General features: G+C 43.0%; 1 protein-coding gene across 2 annotated transcripts in view; it reads left to right on the forward strand.

Moving 5' to 3' along the window:
* Positions 1–21,163, forward strand: part of CHN2 (chimerin 2) — a 411,135-nt gene that overhangs the window by 183,194 nt on the left and 206,778 nt on the right. Inside the window, exon 4 of one of the 2 annotated variants that reach the window (XM_077268847.1) lies at positions 20,165–20,196. In XM_077268847.1, the coding sequence (XP_077124962.1) occupies positions 20,165–20,196 (32 nt within the window). Of the gene's footprint in view, positions 1–20,164; positions 20,201–21,163 lie in introns of both variants that reach the window. The other variant, XM_077268848.1, reaches the window with a different exon arrangement.

The following is a 21,163-nucleotide window of genomic DNA, read 5'->3' on the forward strand; positions in this document are numbered from 1 at the left end:
AGTTGGCACAACGCAAGGTGACATAGGACCATCTTGATTGGGTTCATCTTGTTACAGAGAAATTACTTTTACGCTTTTTTGATCAAAATAATGTCAACAAAGTACCCTATGTTTTTTACATGTACTATTACTATTCACTTAATTACTTATTGTAGTTGCTCATTGTTTTTGATCAGCCTACAAGGAGGTCAATACAAATGCACGTCACAATTTTAAGATTTAATTTTTTTAAATTGGTAAATCATGAATCATTTACCTTACACTTCACAAATACTTGATACTTTGTGTTGGTATATCACATAAAATCCCAATAAAATACATTTAAGCTTATAGGTGTAACATGAAAAAATGTGGAAAACTTCAGAGTATGAATACTTTTTTAAAGCACTGTATGCATTACTATGACAACTGTTGGATGGCACTATAATGACTTTAGATTGAGTTGAGGTAAGGGCATTACTTCTGATATTGTGACTACTGTGGGATGGCACTGCTTTGAATACTAAAGGGAGTGAGGGGGGTAAACTGCTATAACTAAAGAGGTTGTCCGTGACTTTAACATTGATGGCTTATCCTTAGGATAGTTCATCAATATCTGATTGATGGGGGTTTGACAGCCGCCACCCTCGTTGATCAGCTGCTCTCAATGCCGGCAGCATCTGGATGTGCACAGTTATGGAGTTGTGCGGCGCAGGTCTGCAACGGCATTATTGCCGTGGCTTATTGATTCGAATAGGGGCAGATTTGTAGTACCTGTCCGCTGCCACTATTCAGTTGACAGACCTGTACTGGGCAGCCCCGCAACTAAGCACATTCGGCAACTATCAACCAGGAACAGCTGATCGACAAGAGTGCTGTGTGTCACTCAACGCCGATCAGACATTGATGACATATCCTAAGAATAGCAGATGTATAGTGGTTGGCACAGAAGCAACAGTGTTGGGAGACAAACAATGCTGCTGCAAAACAGGACAAAAAACACAAATGTTGTAAAAAAATTCAATATGTATAACTTTAAGTTGTTTTGTGCTGTGCATACAATCTCCACCTTAGTTCAATAGGACCTGCTTCTTCTTTAATAACACACAACAAATTTCGGAAAATCCATCCTCATAAAATCAAATCCAAAATATAGTAGCTATATGTATAAAACAATCAACCCACTTGCTATGAGTGTAAACCAAACGGTTCAAGTGCCACAAATTTGTCAGCAGTTCAACAAATAAATATACCGATTGAATATGTGCAGCAATTTTCTAGAGGTATAGAATAATTAGTTCAAATGCCTTAAGTTTGTCAGCAGTTCAATATAGTAAAGTGCATAGTGCCAACAGGTACCTCTTTTGGCGATGATGTCGATTTCAAGAACAAGAACAGAGGTGACTCCTTGAACGATTTTTTAATGGAAATAAATAAAAATTCATATTTTTTAAATTTTACTGCGGTTACTAGTAAAGAATCAATTAACTTTTTGGATTTAAATCTTTTTATCCAAGATGGTTCTATTCACACCCGCATGTTTTTTAAACCCACAGATTCTAAGAATTATATATCTAGGGAGAGCTGCCACCTTCCTAGTTGGCATTTAAATATACCAAAAAGCCAGTTCACTCGTCTGCATAGAAACTGCTCACGCCCACAGGACTTTGAGCTAGATGCGGATATTCTAACAGCCAAATTCTTAAAAAAGGGCTATGATGAGTCCCATCTCTCAAATACGAGAGAAATAGTAAGGTGTAAACCACGAGCAGAGTAGCTTCAAGGCAACATGAGTAACAGAGATAAGAACAACGTTCTAAATGATATTCCCATTATTACCCAGTACAACACCAATGCACACATTTTTAAAAAAATTTTGGGAAAACACTGGGATTTGCTCAAAGGGGATAAAGTGATTGGGGATCAGATACCACCTAACCCCAGGTTTATTTTTACTAAAAGCCAAAATCTGGGGAATGCAATTGCTCCCTCAATACCTACCTATAATCAAAAAGTAGGTTCCACCTCTTCTACTGGTAGGAAGAAACCTGGCTTTGTCCCATGTCATAATTGCAGAATGTGTAAAATACTGAAATTAATAAAACAATGTACCATCTCAAACGGTACGATAGAATTTAAAATCCGCGATTTTATCACCTGTACCACTATGGGGGTGATCTACTCTCTGAAATGTCCTTGTGGTAAATTGTACGTGGGGCGCACGAAACGCCGACTGAATATCAGAGTGAACGAACACCTTAGAAATATTAAAAAGAAATTCTGTGGACATCCATTATCTAAGCATTATACTGATCATCATGATAGACAGGTTAAAGGCACCATAATCACTGGCCTATAAATTGTTAAACAGGATTGGCGTAAAGGTGATTTTATTAAAAAAATGTCCAGAGCTGAGAGCAAGTGGATTTTTAATCTGGACACTCTGAGGCCAACGGGCTTGAACAGTGAGGTTGAACTGTTTGCATTCACTTAATTAACTCTGCTTGTTTAAAGGAGACATAAAGACTGTATATAAGGAAGCCTTTGCTGTGAGTGGACCATCCCTGACGAAGAAGAGCTCGATCTTCGAAACGCGTAGGAACTGGTCCACACAGCGTTCCTTACTCCGGTTGGTCACGTGACTACCTACGTCACGCAAGGTCCTGTTCGGTGTCTGCAGCACCACAGGCTTCAAGCGTGTACCAGCTTCTGTCGCGTACCTTCAGTGAGGACGCCTAGGGGGTGTATGTCACCGGCCGGGACTACACTCCTGAAGAGATTTTCATACCTTTTTTACCACGGACTTCATCTGGAGACTGCACCTCTGTTCTTGAAATCTACATCATCGCCAAAAGAGGTACCTGTTGGCACTATGCACTTTACTATATTGAACTTCTGACAAACTTAAGGCATTTGAACTAATTATTCTATACCTCTAGAAAATTGCTGCACATATGCAATCGGTATATTTATTTGTTGAACTGCTGACAAATTTGTGGCACTTGAACCGTTTGGTTTACACTCATAGCAAGTGGGTTGATTGTTTTATACATATAGCTACTATATTTTGGATTTGATTTTATGAGGATGGATTTCCCGAAATTTCTTGTATGTTATTAAAGAAGAAGCATATCCTAAGAATAGTCTATCAATGTCTATGGCCCAGAAAACCTCTGTAAGGTTAAGACAAGGTCGACAATGCTTTGATGACTTTTTTGGGGTCACTATACTAAAGTATGACTGCTGTGAGAGACATGATTTTTTGAGTATAAGACTGCAGACAACTTTGTTCTGACTATTGTAGGAAGTGGGATCTGCAAGTGACTGGTTGACTCTGGTGGTAGGTAGTCAATTAGTCATAAAGGATATTTTTTACTTCTTATGATTTATAGAGGACCTTTTACCAGGTCAAAAGTGACTAATTGTTACTCTTATTTTATTCCCAGTGCTCCCTTTTTTTCCAATTAGTACTAATTTTTATGGTCCTCATCAAGGGGGCATGTCTTTACTCTGCTTTGCATTGTTACGCTGTGAGCCACACCCCATTAGTAATTTAGTAAAAATCAATACTAAAGAAAAAAGGCCCATACCTCTTTAACTATGTGGCTGATTTTAAAAGAACTGTATTAATCAGGAAAACAGCAAGTATAAAATAGAAAAAAAAAGTTAAGTTTTGAATTGGTAACAGGAACTCTTTAAATGGAAAAGTTTGTTCTTAGTGGGGCTGTACTTGGAGTGGCCAAATGAAGGGGATTCTCAAATATCAAAATCACGTCACCGTCGGCTGTCAGGGACAGTTAAATGTCAATTATATTGCAATGTATACATGTATACTGGTTAAAACATTCTAGGTTCTCCTGTAGTCCCTGATCCAGCTGCTGTATAATTCCTTAGGTTAATGGATCGATCACTTTCTCCAAGACTTTGAATGCCAATTAGAAACAGCCCCCGACTGCTGCAGCACTTCAATGAGCTCCTGTTTTATATCCTAAGGAGCTGTATTTGCATTTCATAATTATAAAGTATCTGGGGGATTACACATCAAAGACTTAGACATTCAGACTTTTCATTTCGTGTTTTACAGTTGTCTAAATTTGGGACTAAAACAAAAGTTGTCATCTCCATGTTCTAATCCTGATGTACTTAGATTCACACTGTGTCCGACATACACTTGTGACACCATTATTACTAATGTTCTTAATCCATAATGTCAAAAGAATCTTTGCGAGGTTCATAGAGAGGGTCAGAACCATTTTCTTGATATTTATGGAAATTCTTGCAGTGTCATATTTCCATTATAAACATAATTATATGTTTAGAAAGTTTTTTACTGTTCATTCCACTATTAACTATAATGTGGAAGAAAATCATGTTAGAATAATTTCTGCAAATTTTCAGGAACAAAATATTGATAGACTATGCCCAACATTGTAATCTAGCTAAGGAAACTGGAAGGTCTATGAGCATAGACATTGAAAGCATATGGGTAGGATATGTTACCAATGTCGGATTAGTGGTGTACAAATGTGACCTCTACTGATCACTAATTTGTGGCATAGACACTAGCAAAACACTGTACAATGCTGTCTCCTGTCATCTCTGCTTTCCTCTGCAAGCTTGGTTGCCCAATGACTACCATAGGCCAGCCATGGCACTTCAGAAGAAAGCAGAGCCTTTCGAAAACAAGGTGGAATGCAGTTTTTGCTGCACTGATTCCACTTTGTTCTAACAATTATTATTATTATTTTGTATTATTATTTATTTATATAGCACCATTAATTCCATAGTGCTGTACTGTACATGAGAAGGGGTTACTGTTATGGACCTGGTGGTTAGGAGCACCCGGAATGACCTGATGAGTAAACTAGAAATCGGAACAAGCTCTGGGAAAGTGGGAACTCTGCTGACCGCAAACACTAGTCCTATCACACAAACACTAGAAATAGCCGTGGAGCGTACCTAACTCTCCCTAGACGCCTCTTCACAGCCTAAGAGCTAACTACCCCTAAAGATAGAAATAGAAGCCTAACCTTGCCTCAGAGAAATTCCCCAAAGGTAAAGGCAGCCCCCCACATGTATTGACTGTGAGTTAAGAGGAAAGTCACAAACACAGGAATGAAACAGGTTTTAGCAAAGGAGTCCAGACTTAACTACTTAGTCAGAGGATAGAAAAGTGAACTATGCGGTCAGCACAAAAGACTACAAAAAACCACGCAGAGTAAGCAAAAAGACTCCCCACACCGACTCACGGTGTGGAGGTGCCACTCTGCACCCCAGAGCTTCCAGCTAGCAAGGGAATATCATGATAGCAAGCTGGACTAGAAATAGCAGTACTAAGAAATATATTCAGGAAGCAGTAACAAAAAATGAACTAGCAAAGACTTAGCTTCTGCTGGAGTAGACAGGTCCTCAGAGAAGTCCAAGAGAGATCTGAACCAATACTGAACCATTGACAGCTGGCATGAAGTAACGATCTGAGTAGAGTTAAATAGGGAAGCTAGCATGGCAATAAGCGAGAGCAGCTGACAAAGCCAACCTCAGTGACCAGCAGTTCCGCTCAAAGCCACCAGAGGGAGTCCAAGAGCAGAACTAACCAAAGTACCATTCATGACCACAGGAGGGAGTCCGAGAACGGAATTCACAACAGTACCCCCCCCCTTGAGGAGGGGTCACTGAACCCTCACCAGGGCCCCCAGGCCGATCAGGACGAGCCAAATGAAAGGCACGAACTAAATCGGCAGCGTGGACATCGGAGGCAACAACCCAGGAATTATCCTCCTGACCATAGCCCTTCCACTTAACCAGGTACTGAAGCTTCCGTCTCGAAATACGAGAATCCAAAATTTTTTCCACCACATACTCCATCTCCCCCTCAACCAACACCGGGGCAGGAGGATCAACGGAGGGAACCATAGGCGCCACGTACCTCCGCAACAACGACCTATGGAACACATTATGGATGGCAAAAGAAGCTGGAAGGACCAAACGAAATGACACAGGGTTGAGAGTTTCAGAAATCTTATAAGGACCAATGAAACGAGGCTTAAACTTAAGAGAAGAAACCTTCATAGGAACATAACGAGAAGACAACCAAACCAAATCCCCAACACGAAGTCGGGGACCAACACAACGACGGCGGTTAGCGAAACGTTGAGCCTTCTCCTGGGACAACGTCAGATTGTCCACTACGTGAGTCCAAATTTGCTGCAACCTGTCCACCACAGAATCCACACCAGGACAGTCAGAAGGCTCAACCTGCCCCGAAGAAAAACGAGGATGAAAACCAGAATTGCAAAAAAAAGGCGAAACCAAGGTAGCCGAACTAGCCCGATTATTAAGGGCGAACTCAGCCAATGGCAAGAAGGTCACCCAATCATCCTGATCAGCAGAAACAAAGCATCTCAGATAGGTTTCCAAAGTCTGGTTGGTTCGTTCGGTTTGGCCATTTGTTTGAGGATGGAAAGCCGAAGAAAAAGACAAATCAATGCCCATCTTAGCACAAAAGGACCGCCAAAACCTAGAGACAAACTGGGAACCTCTGTCCGACACAATGTTCTCCGGAATGCCATGCAAACGAACCACATGTTGAAAAAATAATGGCACCAAATCAGAGGAGGAAGGTAATTTAGGCAAGGGTACCAAATGGACCATCTTAGAAAAGCGATCACAAACCACCCAGATGACAGACATCCTCTGAGAGACAGGAAGATCTGAAATAAAATCCATGGAAACATGCGTCCATGGCCTTTTTGGGACTGGCAAGGGCAAAAGCAACCCACTGGCACGAGAACAGCAGGGATTAGCCCGAGCACAAGTCCCACAGGACTGCACAAAAGAACGCACATCCCGAGACAAGGAAGGCCACCAAAAGGACCTAGCCACCATATCTCTGGTCCCAAAAATCCCAGGATGACCAGCCAACACTGAGCAATGAACCTCAGAAATAACTCTGCTAGTCCATCTATCAGGGACAAATAGTTTCTCCGCTGGACAACGGTCAGGTCTATCAGCCTGAAACTCCTGCAGCACCCGCCGCAAATCAGAGGAGATGGCAGACAGAATTACCCCCACTTTGAGAATACCAGCCGGCTCAGGGACTCCCGGAGAATCAGGCACAAAACTCCTAGAAAGGGCATCCACCTTCACATTCTTAGAACCTGGAAGGTATGAGACCACAAAATCGAAACGGGAGAAAAACAGCGACCATCGAGCCTGTCTAGGATTCAACCGCTTGGCAGACTCGAGATAAGTCAGATTTTTGTGATCCGTCAAGACCACCACGCGATGCTTGGCTCCCTCAAGCCAATGTCACCACTCCTCGAATGCCCACTTCATAGCTAGCAGCTCCCGATTGCCAACATCATAATTACGCTCAGCAGGCGAAAACTTTCTAGAAAAGAAGGCACATGGCTTCATCACAGAGCCATCAGAACTTCTTTGAGACAAAACAGCCCCTGCTCCAATCTCAGAAGCATCAACCTCGACCTGAAAAGGGAGCGAAACATCTGGCTGACGCAACACAGGGGCCGAAGAAAAACGACGTTTCAGCTCCTGAAAAGCCTCAACGGCCGCAGAGGACCAATTCACCACATCAGCACCTTTCTTTGTCAAATCAGTCAAAGGTTTAACCACACTAGAAAAATTAGCGATGAAGCGACGGTAAAAATTAGCAAAGCCCAGGAATTTCTGGAGGCTCTTCACAGATGTAGGTTGAGTCCAATCATAAATGGCCTGAACTTTAACAGGGTCCATCTCGATAGTAGAAGGGGAAAAAATGAAGCCCAAAAAGGAAACCTTCTGAACTCCGAAGAGACATTTAGACCCCTTCACAAACAAGGAATTAGCACGAAGGACCTGGAATACCATTCTGACCTGTTTCACATGAGACTCCCAATCATCCGAAAAGACCAAAATATCATCCAAATATACAATCATGAATCTATCCAGATACTTTCGGAAGATGTCATGCATAAAGGACTGAAACACAGATGGAGCATTTGAAAGCCCGAATGGCATTACCAGGTACTCAAAATGGCCCTCGGGCGTATTAAATGCTGTTTTCCATTCATCGCCCTGTTTAATACGCACAAGGTTATACGCCCCTCGAAGATCTATCTTGGTGAACCAACTAGCCCCCTTAATCCGAGCAAACAAATCAGACAGCAGAGGCAAAGGGTACTGAAATTTGACCGTGATCTTATTGAGAAGGCGGTAATCTATACAGGGTCTCAGAGAACCATCCTTCTTGGCCACAAAAAAGAACCCTGCTCCCAACGGTGATGAAGACGGGTGAATATGCCCTTTCTCCAAGGACTCCTTTATATAACTCCGCATAGCGGCGTGCTCTGGCACAGATAAATTGAAAAGTCGGCCCTTAGGAAACTTACTACCAGGAATCAAATTTATAGCACAATCACAATCCCTATGAGGGGGTAGGACACTGGATTTGGGCTCATCAAATACATCCTGGTAATCCAACAGAAACTCAGGGACCTCAGAAGGAGTGGAAGCAGAAATTGACACCAACGGAACATTGCCATGTACCCCTTGACAACCCCAACTAGACACAGACATCGATTTCCAATCCAATACTGGATTATGAACCTGTAGCCAAGGCAAACCCAACACGACCACATCATGCAAATTATGCAACACCAAAAAGCGAATATCTTCCTGATGTGCAGGAGCCATGCACATGGTCAACTGAGTCCAGTACTGAGGTTTATTCTTGGCCAACGGCGTGGCATCAATTCCCCTTAATGGAATAGGATACTGCAAAGGCTCCAAGAAAAAACCACAGCGCCTGGCAAATTCCAAGTCCATCAAATTCAGGGCAGCGCCTGAATCCACAAATGCCATAACCGAGTAGGATGACAAAGAGCAAATCAGAGTAACAGACAAAAGAAATTTAGGCTGTACAGTACCAATGGTGACAGACCTAGCGAACCGCTTAGTGCGCTTAGGACAATCAGAGATAGCATGAGTGGGGTCACCACAGTAAAAACACAGCCTATTCTGACGTCTGTGTTCTTGCCGTTCAGTTCTGGTCAAAGTTCTATCACATTGCATAAGCTCAGGCCTCTGCTCAGAGGACACCGCCAAATGGTGCACAATTTTGCACTCACGCAAGCGCCGATCAATTTGGATGGCCAAGGACATTGATTCATTCAGACCAGCAGGCGTGGGGAATCCCACCATAACATCCTTAAGGGCTTCAGAAAGACCCTTTCTAAAAATTGCTGCCAGGGCACACTCATTCCATTGAGTAAGCACAGACCATTTTCTAAACTTCTGACAATATATCTCCGCTTCATCCTGACCCTGACACAAAGCTAGCAAGATTTTCTCTGCCTGATCCACTGAATTCGGTTCGTCATAAAGCAATCCAAGCGCCAGAAAAAACGCATCTACATTAAGCAATGCAGGATCTCCTGGCGCAAGGGAGAATGCCCAGTCTTGAGGGTCGCCACGCAACAAAGAAATAATAATTTTTACTTGCTGAATGGGGTCACCAGAGGAGCGGGGTTTCAAAGCAAGAAACAGTTTACAATTATTTTTGAAATTCAGAAACTTAGATCTATCTCCAGAAAACAAATCAGGAATTGGAATTCTAGGCTCTAACATCGGATTCTGAACTACATAATCTTGAATGCTTTGTACTCTTGCAGTGAGATGATCCACACAAGAGGACAGACCTTGAATATCCATATCTACACCTGAGTCCTGAACCACCCAGAGATTAAGGGGAAAAGAGAGACAAAACACACTGCAAAGAAAAAAAAATGGGTTCAGAACTTCTCTTATCCCTCTTTTGAGATGCATTAACACTTTGAAGGCCAGCTGTACTGTTATGGACCTGGTGGTTAGGAGCACCCGGAATGACCTGATGAGTAAACTAGAAATCGGAACAAGCTCTGGGAAAGTGGGAACTCTGCTGACCGCAAACACTACTCCTATCACACAAACACTAGAAATAGCCGTGGAGCGTACCTAACTCTCCCTAGACGCCTCTTCACAGCCTAAGAGCTAACTACCCCTAAAGATAGAAATAGAAGCCTAACCTTGCCTCAGAGAAATTCCCCAAAGGTAAAGGCAGCCCCCCACATGTATTGACTGTGAGTTAAGAGGAACCAATACTGAACCATTGACAGCTGGCATGAAGTAACGATCTGAGTGGAGTTAAATAGGGAAGCTAGCATAGCAATAAGCGAGAGCAGCTGACAAAGCCAACCTCAGTGACCAGCAGTTCCGCTCAAAGCCACCAGAGGGAGTCCAAGAGCAGAACTAACCAAAGTACCATTCATGACCACAGGAGGGAGTCCGAGAACGGAATTCACAACAGGTTACATCAAAACATAAATATCACTTATAGTAAACAAACTAACAATGACTAACTGATTAAGAGGGAAGAGGACCCTGCCCTTGCTTACATTCTACAGGATTATGGGGAAGGAGACAGTAGGTCGAGGGTTGCAGTAGGTCCGATGGTGTTGAGGTGGCCGTGTGGTCTTTACAGGTTGTAAGCTTTCTTCAAGAGGTGGGTTTTCAGGTTTCTTTTGAAGGATCCAAATGTGGTGAATAACCGGATGTGTTGGGGCACAGAATTCCAGAGGATGGGGGATATTCGGGAGAAGTCTTGGAGGCGATTGGGTGAGGAGCGAATAAGCATGAAGAGAGAAGGAGGTCTTGGGAGGACCGGAGATTACGTGAGGGAAGATATTGAGAGATTAGTTTGGATATATACAAAGGTTATTGATGGCTTTGTAGGTCAGTGTTAGTAATTTAAACTGGATACGCTGGGAAATTGGGAGCCAGTGAAGGGATTTGCAAAGAGGGGAAGCAGGAGTGTAGCGAGGAGAGAGATTAATTAGTTGGGCAGCAGAGTTAAGGACATACTGGAGGGGTTTGAGAGTGTTAGAAGGTAGGCCACAGAGGAGGATGTTGCAGTAGTCGAGGTGGGAGATGATTAGGGCATGCACAAGCATTTTGGTAGAGTGAGGGTTGAGGAAAGGACGGATTCTGGAAATATTTTTGAGCTGGAGGCGACAGGAGGTGGCGAGAGCTTGGATGTGCGGTTTGAAGGACAGGGCAGAGTCAAGGGTTACTCCGAAGCAGTGGATTTTGGGGACAGGGGAAAGTGTGATTTCATTTATTTTGATAGTCAGATCAGGTAGGGAAGATATGCGAGATGGAGGAAAGATAATTAGTTCAGAATTGTCCATATTGAGCTTGAGCAAGCGAGAAGAGAAGAAGGAGGATATGGCTGATAGACATGGGATTCTGGAGAGCAGAGGTGACATCTGGGCCAGAGAGGTAGATCTGAGTGTCATCAGCATATAGATGGTACTGGAAGCCATAGGACCTTATGAGTTGACCCAGGCCGAGTGTATAGATTGAGAAGAGTAAGTGTCCTAGAACAGAGCCTTGAGGGATGCCAACAGAGAGGGGGTGAGATGAAGAGGTAGTATGGGAGTAGGAAACGCTAAGTGTACGGTTGGGTAAGGTATGAGGGGATCTAAGATAGGGCAAGGTCTTCGGACATGACTGGCTGAATTAATCCATAAACTGGGTTCAGAACCTGCTGGACAGTTACATGCACAAGCCTGGTCTGTAAATTGGACCACACTAGTGCATGCTGTGATTTTTCTTTCACACAGATCTGATGTCTGTGTGAAAAAATAGCCCATGTGAAGTAATTCATAGGTTAACAATTATGTGCAGTCCCTTCTCCACATGGACCAAAATAATGTAAAATTGTTTAGGCTTTAATACCATATAGTGTATGAGCAAAATGATCTTTATTGAGATAAACCCTTTCGGATGCATGGTAATAGAACAGAACCAAGGAAATGAGTTAGAGCACATGTTGCTATAAATGTAATCTATAGGTGGACATTCACGCTGGCCATTAACAAATATAACCTATGATAAAAAAATAAAAAAAGGGGGAAACACACTGCAGTAAGTAAATAAATAAGTACATAGTAATAGTCAGATCTGTGGAGTCGGAGTCGGTGTTCACTTTGGCGCAGACGGAGTTGGAGTTGGTATGAAGTGGACCAACTCTGAATCCTTAAATATATAATAAATTGGTTACAGTAGTACAATGCAGGATGTGTTGTAATTTTATTCATAAGAATTTAGAAAATGTATGTAATGTCCTATAAATGTCTGTTCAGTTCTTGGCATCTGGGCTTTTAGTTGAGATGAATCTGTGTTTCACTTTATGTACCGTACATGCTCAGTAGTGAGGCAGTGCTGTGGAGTCAGAGTCATGGAGTCAGAGTCAAAGAAATTGAGGAGTCGGAGGATTGGCTTACCAACTTCACAGCCCTGGTAATAGTGTATGTAAGTAACATAGTGTACTTAGTTGACATTATTTTTATCAAAAGATAATACGCCATCCCACCACGAAAAGTTGTACCCAATCAGAATGGGCCTTTCCCTAGCATTAAATAAACACTACAATCATTGTTTTTATCCTCTTAATATATTGCACTCATCATATTGTATGGCACTGTGTACTTAAAATTGCTCATTTTGCCTTTCTACCCAGTAAATTCTTATTTTTTCTCTATGTAGAAACAGGATGTTGTCTCTTACCCCGGCACTTACCATTCCCCTCTTCAACTCCTAACCCAGCTGCTTCACTTTCTCTCCCTGTACCAGGGACTTTTGCTGTAATGACTCATGCAGAAATAATAGACCTCCTGTTTCTACATAGAGCTTATAAGAATTCATCTAGTCACTTTTTAATCACATCATACATGTCATAATTCTTGTTTTCCATTATGTTTAACTTTCTAGAAGGGCAAAATGAGCAATTGTAAGTACACATTGCTATATAATATGGTCATTGCAATATATTAAGAGGATAAAAACGTTGACGGCAGTGCTTTTTTAAAGGGAACCTGTCACCAGAAAAAACCCTATTAACCTGCAGATGTGGGGTTAATCTGCAGGTTAATAGCGTTATATTGCTGCCCAGCACTTGCACTTAGCTTATCGCTGCTGGGAGAAAATTAACTTTATTCTCCTCACAGCGTTCCCATTTCAGTCACGGGTGCAACGCCAGTGTTGGTGTACATTCACACTGTGGCCATTAACAAATGTAACCTAGTATAAAAACAAAATGAGCAAATACCCTGCAGTACATAAATAGTAACAGTACATGTAAATAGCATAGAGTACTTAGTATACACTATTTTGATCAAAAAAGCGAATAAGCCATCCATCTGTGACAAGGTGTATCAGGTGGACAATCAGTAGAAAAACTGAATCAGGACCATCTGTTACACAGTCACTACTCACGGACAAGCCAAGAGACTGGGTAGTCAGGAGGTCCGAGGTCAGACAACAGGGGGACATGTTGTACAGAGGGAAAAGACAAAGGCATTATCAGGTAACAGTCCGGGGTCAAATTCCAGCAGAGTACATCAATACAAGAGTGTGTCAGAGGCCAACTCCTGGGACAAGGACCTGAAGTCTGAAAGCGTCAAGAGCAGAAGGCATAATCCACACGAATAGTCACGACAAATAGGTCCGGCAACAAGATCGGGGAAACAGACAAAATGCTAAGCACACACACTAATAAATCAAGGCTACAGCTGGCAATGGACTGCTCACAGCTACCAAGTTAAATAGCCAGCAAATCACTAAGGACAGGGGGCACTTGAGGAAATGCCTGCAGACTAGACCAGAATGAGCAGCAGGGCTGTCGAAGTGCTGACAGCCCAGCAAATCCCAGCATCACAATACTGAGAGTCCAGCATACTACAGATCCCATAGGGTGGTTGAGCTGTTATTCAGAGCATCCCTAGGCCAAAATGATGAAGCCATGACAACACCCCTCTCTTAGGGGGTGGCGCCGAAGCTTCAGGCTTCACTGGAAATCCAGAATGAAAGGCCCTGATCAGTCGATCGGTAGTCATGGATCAGTCTGTAACCAAGGTTCTCTTCTCCAGTCCATATCCCTTCCAATGGATGAGGCACTGGAGGAAATTTCAGACCCTCCAAGAATTTACAACACTTTGTGCCTCATTCTCAGCACCCGGTTTAGGTGGGATGAGGGCGTCAGCACCGAGGGGACAAACTCCTTCAACAAGGATCTATGGAAGTCTATAGGGATGAGGAGAGAGGGAGAAAGCTTCAGTCTAAAGGCCACCAGATTGACCACTTCCAGAACCTCATAAGGATCGATGAACTTCGGACCCAACGTCGCCAATGGTACCTTAAGTTTATTATTTCTGGACGATGGCCAAACCTTATTGCCAACTTTAAAACAAGAACCCCAAAACGTCTATCAGCCTTCAGTTTTTGGGAAACATGAGCAACCCCAATATTCATTTGAACCTCCTTCTAAACATCACCAAGCTTCTGTATGGCGGCCTCCACCCCAGGACATTCAGAACTTATCCTGGAGAACTCACCAAAATGGGGATAAAAAACGTTCCAGTTGACTGATTGACCCGATTGTTAAAGACAAACTCTGCCAGAGGTAAGAATGAAGATCAGTCCTCCTGCTGTGAAGCAAAAAAACACCTCAAAATTTGCTCCAAACATTGATTAGTCCTCTCTGTCTGATCATTGGTTTTAGGGTGGTAGGCAGAGGAAAAAGACAAGTCTAAAAGCAATAGGATGAAACTGAATGTGAGGAGACACAGATTAGATATTATAAAAAACTTTTTGACAGTTAGGGTGATCAATGATTGGAACAGGCTGCCACAAGAGGTGGTGAGTTCTCCTTCCATGGAAGTTTTCAAACAGAGGCTGGACAGACATCTATCTGGGATGATTTAGTGAATCCTGCTTTGAGCAGGGGATTGGACCAGATGACCCAGGAGGTGCCTTCCAACTCTATCATTCTATGATTCTATGAAGTCAAGTCCCCAGTGTCTTACAAAAAGCTCCCCCCTAGCAGACACAATGTTAAGAGGAATTCCATGCAGCCTCACCACATGACAAATAAACAACCTGGATAGTGTTTCTGCATTAGGTAACTCTGAAAAAGGAACAAAATGAGCTTATGAGCTTAAATTGTTATGGTCAGTGACTTGATGATCTGACCCCTTCAAAAATGCCTCCATTCCTCAAAAGCTAATTTAACTGCGAGTAACTCACGATTCGTGACATCTTAATTTCTTTCAGCAGACAAAAATTTCTTCGAGAAAAATGCACATGGCCACAAATTTGTGAGAATTTTGGGGCCCCTTAGATAAAACAACCCTACCCCGACCTCTGAGGAATCCACCTCTGCAATTAATGGTTCCTGAAGACTAGGTTTGATTTTTTTATGACATTTGGGACCTTACTTAAAGGGAACCTGTCACCCCCCAGGCGTTTGTAACTAAAAGAGCCACCTTGTGCAGTACTAATGCTGCATTCTGACAAGGTGGCTCTTTTAGTTCGGGTCCCTGTCACTGCTGCAATAATCGCTTTTGAAATTTGTCCCTCATACCGTGAAATCGCCAGGGGGGCAGGTCTCTCCCCCTAATCTAGACGACTCACATCCGTCACTCATGGCCTCTGCGCACCAGGCACCGCCTTCTCTTCCTTCAGTAGCGTCCCCGGCGCCTGCACTGTTATTTTTTTTCGGGCATGTGCAGTTGCGCTGCCCTTCGAACTCCCAGCACAGGCGCCAGGGACGCTACTGAAGGATGAGGAGGCGGCGCCCGGCGCGCAGAGGCCATGAGTGACGGACGTGAGGCTTCTGGATTAGGGGGAAAGACCTGCCCCCCAGACGATTTCACAGATGTGAGGGACAAATTTCAAAAGCGATTATTGCAGTAGTGCCAGGGACCCGAACTAAAAGAGCCACCTTGTCAGAATGCAGCAGTAGTGTTGCACAAGGTGGCTCTTTTAGTTACAAACGCTAGGGGGGGGGGGTGACAGGTTCCCTTTAATTTGCGTCAGACACCAATCAATAACACTATTGTGAATCAGCAACCATGGAAGCCCCATTACCTCCCCAGCAGGTAGGTTATCCAAGACAAACAGGAAATGAATACAGAGTGAAGTACTCCTTCTTGAAGCATGAATTCAACCTGAAGTAGCGATGTTTTGTCAATTGCCAAAAATTTACTGATTTTTCCTTAACTGTCCTTAAACCTAATTTCCGAACCAGTCCAGAATCAATAAATTTAGCTGCAGACAAGCAGTCAATGAAAGCCAATGCTAGCAATACCTGGTACTTGAAAGATAAAACAGTCTTAAGCAGAATTTTATCTGAAAAGAAAACGGGTACCTGGAAGTCTGGGTGACCTCATCTATCAACCAGACTTAGACATTTACCCGACAGCCTGCTTGCTTCAGGGTGAGTTGAACAGTCTTTGAAAAAATGTCTTGCGAGATCACAGTAGAAATAGAGTCCAAGCTACTGTGTCTGTTTCTTCTCCACGGCATAAAAACGGTCCGCTCCAACCTCCATTAGCTCTACCGCTGGTAAATGGGCATGCCAACCACTGCCTACCATGACTCTCAAATTCTGCGGTCTACCCACATGGGCTCGGTTATGGTCTACGCCAAAAAACAAGTGGGATCATGAAGAACCAGAGCGTCTTTCTGGGATTCAGACAGACCTCTATGAAATTTGCACCTGAGGGCCATGTTGTTCCCCTGAACCCCAGACAATTGTCATAATTCAGTACACTAGTCCTCAGTGGTGCGGTTCCCATGTCAAGTTCATGATCCTAGCTTCGGCAACCGGGATTCTTTCAGATTAATTGTAGATTACCCCTAAGGCATCAAAAGCAACAAACGAAGACTGTTCTCGGGCTTGTGGGGACAAAGAAAATGCCCAAGTCTGGGGGCCTCCTTGCAATAGGGACATGACTATTCCCACCCGCTGGGACTCATCCACTAAAGACCAGGGTTGTAGGATAAAGAATAGCCTACAGCTCTCCTTGAACACCCTAAACTGTTTTTTTCTCCCCAAAATTTATCAGAAAGATCCACTACTGGTTTTGGGGAGGCCAACAGAACATCATAAGGTGCAGACATCTCAAGCTCCGCTGGCAGCAAAGAGCTATAGGAGTTTTCGTAAAGCTAGCCACCTGGTCCTGCAACTGCTTTTCAACCAGATCATGAATCACAAGAGGCAGGTTCATCACATAGAGCGTGAACGGGATCAGTGGTGGCAAAAAAGTAAAGGCCAGCTGTAATGTGATGCTGAGTCACTACTCACAGACAAGACGAGTGACTGGGTAGCCAGCAGGTCCGAGGTCAGATGCCAGGAGGACACATAGTATAGAGAGCAAGGCAAAGGTGTTGTCAGGTAACTGTCCAGGGTCAAATGCCAGGAGAGTACCTAAAGACAAGGGTGCAAGACAAAGGGAAAGTTAGAGGCTAAATCCGGGGTCAGGTACCTGAAGCCAGAAAGCATCAAGAGATGAAGGGATAATCCACATGAATAGTCACAACAAACTCTAGGTCCAGCAGCAAGCTCAGAGAAAAGGCCAGAATACTAAGCACACACCAAAGAACGCAAAGCTACAGCTGAGACTGGACTGCTCACAGCTAGCCAGTTAAATGGCCAGCAAATCACTAGGGATTTGATAGTACAAATGTAAGCTTTTTCAGCTTTTCCTTCACCTAGGCGCATTAGTAGAGGTTAACTAGGGATGAAAGTCTACAGTCACTCTGACTGCAGACTTTGAATTCTGACAGCTTGTGGTGTCCTGATTACAAAGTGACAGTTAGAGGCCAAGTCCAGGGTCAGGCACCTGAAGTCAGAAAGCGTCAAGTGAAGAAGGGATAATCCACATGAATAGTCACGACAAATTCTAGGTTCAGCAAAACAATCAGAGAAATGGCCAGAATGCTAAGCACACACCAAATAAAGCAAAGCTACAGCTGAGACTGCTCACAGCTAGCCAGTTAAATAGCCAGCAAATCACTAGGGAGGCGAGGCACCTAGGTAAATACCCACAGGCTAGACCAGATTGAGCAACAGGGCTGTGGCAGACCATAGAACAAGGTACCTCTGATTTCTTATGACAGCTAAAGGGGTTTATTTTGCAATATTATGATATGATATACCTGTTCACAGTTTATTTTGCATTTTTTTAATATAAAAATAGAACCTAAAGGTCTAGTTTGGTGGTCAGTGGTCTCCAGATGGTGGTCAAAGAATTAGTTATAAAAGATACATGGAGGATTAGGAAGAGTTATTAGACCTGTCTAGAAAGATAAGCAATGGAAACGAGATCAGAGGATGGGTGTATTCCAGTGCGAAGTATAGATGATTGACATTACTGCAGGAAGGTCACAAAGCAAATGATTTTCTGATGTAAGACATGTTGACTATTTAATAGAAGTCCTTTAGCACATTTTCTCAGAAAGGTCAGCTGCAAAATGGCAATTTCTGTCATATTTAAAGAATTTCACTGAAAAGTGTAGGCTCGATGTGTTTCTTGTGGTGCAAATAACAAATTAATATTACAAATGTAAGCTTTTCCTGCACCTAGGCACCTAGGTTAACTAGGGATGAAAATCTACAGTCACTCTGACTGCAGGCTTTCGACAATTTGTGGTACATATACTGTCTGGATTATCCGGTATTTCTGTTGCAAGTGGGCAGTCATGTGATCTGATTTATGCAGTTTGCATACTTCCATCACTTTCCGACTTTGCGTGCTCGTTCTCCCTCTCTTTTGAGTGAGGGTGAGTACGTCTAGTCTGCATATGACTGCAAGTATGCAAATCGCATACCTGTGGTCTTGTGACCATCCGCTCGCACTGGCAATACTGGAGAATCCTGACAGCATGCGCACCACATGCTATCAGGATTCAGAAGTCTGCAGTCACATGTAATGACTACAGACTTTCATCCCAAGCCTAAAAAAACCTTGTAAGAGTATATGTGCATGCAGTTTATTTGAGGAAGTCAATAAAGATGCATTTTCTAGTGCAAACATCATGGGTAAACACTATTCGTTTGGGGAGTTTTGGGAGAAAATTTTTTGTTTCCTGAAGCAGTTTTTGAAGAGTTTTTTCCTGAACGTTTTTTTTACAGCCTTTATATTGGACAATGCCTAGTTTGGAGCGGACTCCATCAGGAGCTGCTTCGAAGAAGTGAAATATGTAATGCTGGTGGGTGTGGACCCACTGCGCCACAAATTAGGCTTACCCTGAAAGGGTGTGACTAAGTGTCTACCAGGTATGACGGTGAGGATAGGCTTTGATGATGGTAGACACTATGCACCACCCTAGGGCAGTCCCTGGGACTGCAGCACCTGACCGGAGGGTCAGAGGCGCTGTACAAGTTTTAGGAAAGTGAGACAAAAGGTCTGAGGTCGAGGCAGGCAACGCGAATTCACAGTACAAAGCCGGAGTCAGGGATGGAGAAGTCAGACACAGTGGGTAAACAGGCCAGGACAATAGCGGGAGATAGAATATGGAGAAATGCTTAAACTAGGTGCTAGCAGGTTGGGAATCAATGTTGAGGCAAAGAGTGTTGGGAAGAGCTGCCTAATATAGATCCTGCTGGCACAGAATAGGCCAGGGAACCTAATCTCTGTAGGACACAGCAGGGTTAAATACCTGCAGAGTCGGCCACGCTCTCCTAAAGATGACAAATGAAAACTACATGCTCAAGCAGCAGTGCTGGGGAGTGCTGCAAATGGCAAACTTAGCGAGATGACCTGACACAAGGAGCAGTGACCACAGTGAGTAGGGCGGCGCCTAGGAGGCATGCGAGATACTGCTGTGACAAAATGCACTTTCTTCTTTCTCACCAGGCATTTTTCAAAACCTGAAGCAGAAATAAATGCTCCTAAGACTTGTATCTGTAGTTGTACTTGTATTTGTCAATCCTTTATGTCATACATTTGTTCTTTGTGCCGTAACCACATAAACGCAGTTCAATTTCAGGAGCAATCACCGCTCTGTCAGGTTCTCAACATCTCAGGGAAATGTTCCCAAGCAGAAATTCAATTCATATCGCTCTTTGTAGCCACAGTATGTGTGTGCTTTGAAGCCTACAACATAGTGACATTTGTTTTGTGGATTCTTCTAACTTCTTATCTAGCCTTTGGTTGTAATTGTGATAGTGATGATACTTATTTTCATGTATAGCACCTGCATATTCTGCAATGCTTTACAAGTGGAAAAAAGTAAACATGAATCAACTATTAGTGAACAGAGAACAGAGTTATGATTTATTTATATTTTTCATTTTTTCCTGCAGGTGGAGAATAGACCAAAGCACTATGGACGGGAGTACGTAAGCTGCCATTACACTTTAATAGTTTTAATATAACATACATACAAAAAATGTCACATATTTAGATTACAAATTGTTGGAATATCAATCAAAATTGTACATATTTCAAGAGCTTGAAATTTAGGCACTTTAAGAGATTTTACTTTCTTGAGCTAAATTTCTGCAGTCACTGAGCACACTGTCAGGATCCCCTCAGTTGCCAGAGTTAGCGAACTGACACGTGACCAGCAATATGCGACACGCATACTGGCGGTCTCATGCCAACTAGATTCTCTTCTTCTTTCAATTTTCTTTTGAAAGAAGTAGATGAGAATTTAGTTGCCATGTGAAGCCCAGAATGCCAATGTTCTATTGAGAGAAGAGACTGAGAATCTATAAATGCCATTCCTTTTTTGTGTTCCTGTTTTTAAAGGGATTGCCCAGTTCAAATGCTTTAATGGTGTGCTCTAGCGGTCATCACATGACCCCAAGTGTGCAAATTGCATACTTGCCATCACATGGTGACCGCTCGATCCTGCAAGCAGAACAGAATTCTAGCAGTGTACATGTTAAAATTTGCCCTCGGCTGGACAACCTTTTCAATTTTAGGTCTCCATCCTCAAGATGCCCAAAGTCCTCATGAAGTCTTTTGTACTGGACCACTCATACCTAGACGTATGGACTAAATCCTCACTTTTAAAGAACTTCTTTCTCTAGTTTTTTATCTCTCTTTGCATCAAGCGGGTCTATACCAAGCAAGTTTCAATTGTTTTATGATAGATGTTACATCCTGAGACCATCAATGGAAGAGACATCGTAAAGCTACCACTAAGATTACATGCGCCATTTTGGACACTGTGGCACTGCCTGTTGTGTTATCTTGTTGGAGTCTAATCTGGTGAAATAAAATTGTCTGTGGAGTTAGGAGGACATTTCGCCTCCAGTGTCTGTGTACATACTCTGATGCTTTCTACCAGTATTCTT

This window comes from Ranitomeya variabilis, chromosome 6 (assembly GCF_051348905.1).
Source record: "Ranitomeya variabilis isolate aRanVar5 chromosome 6, aRanVar5.hap1, whole genome shotgun sequence".
Classification (NCBI taxonomy): domain Eukaryota; kingdom Metazoa; phylum Chordata; class Amphibia; order Anura; family Dendrobatidae; genus Ranitomeya; species Ranitomeya variabilis.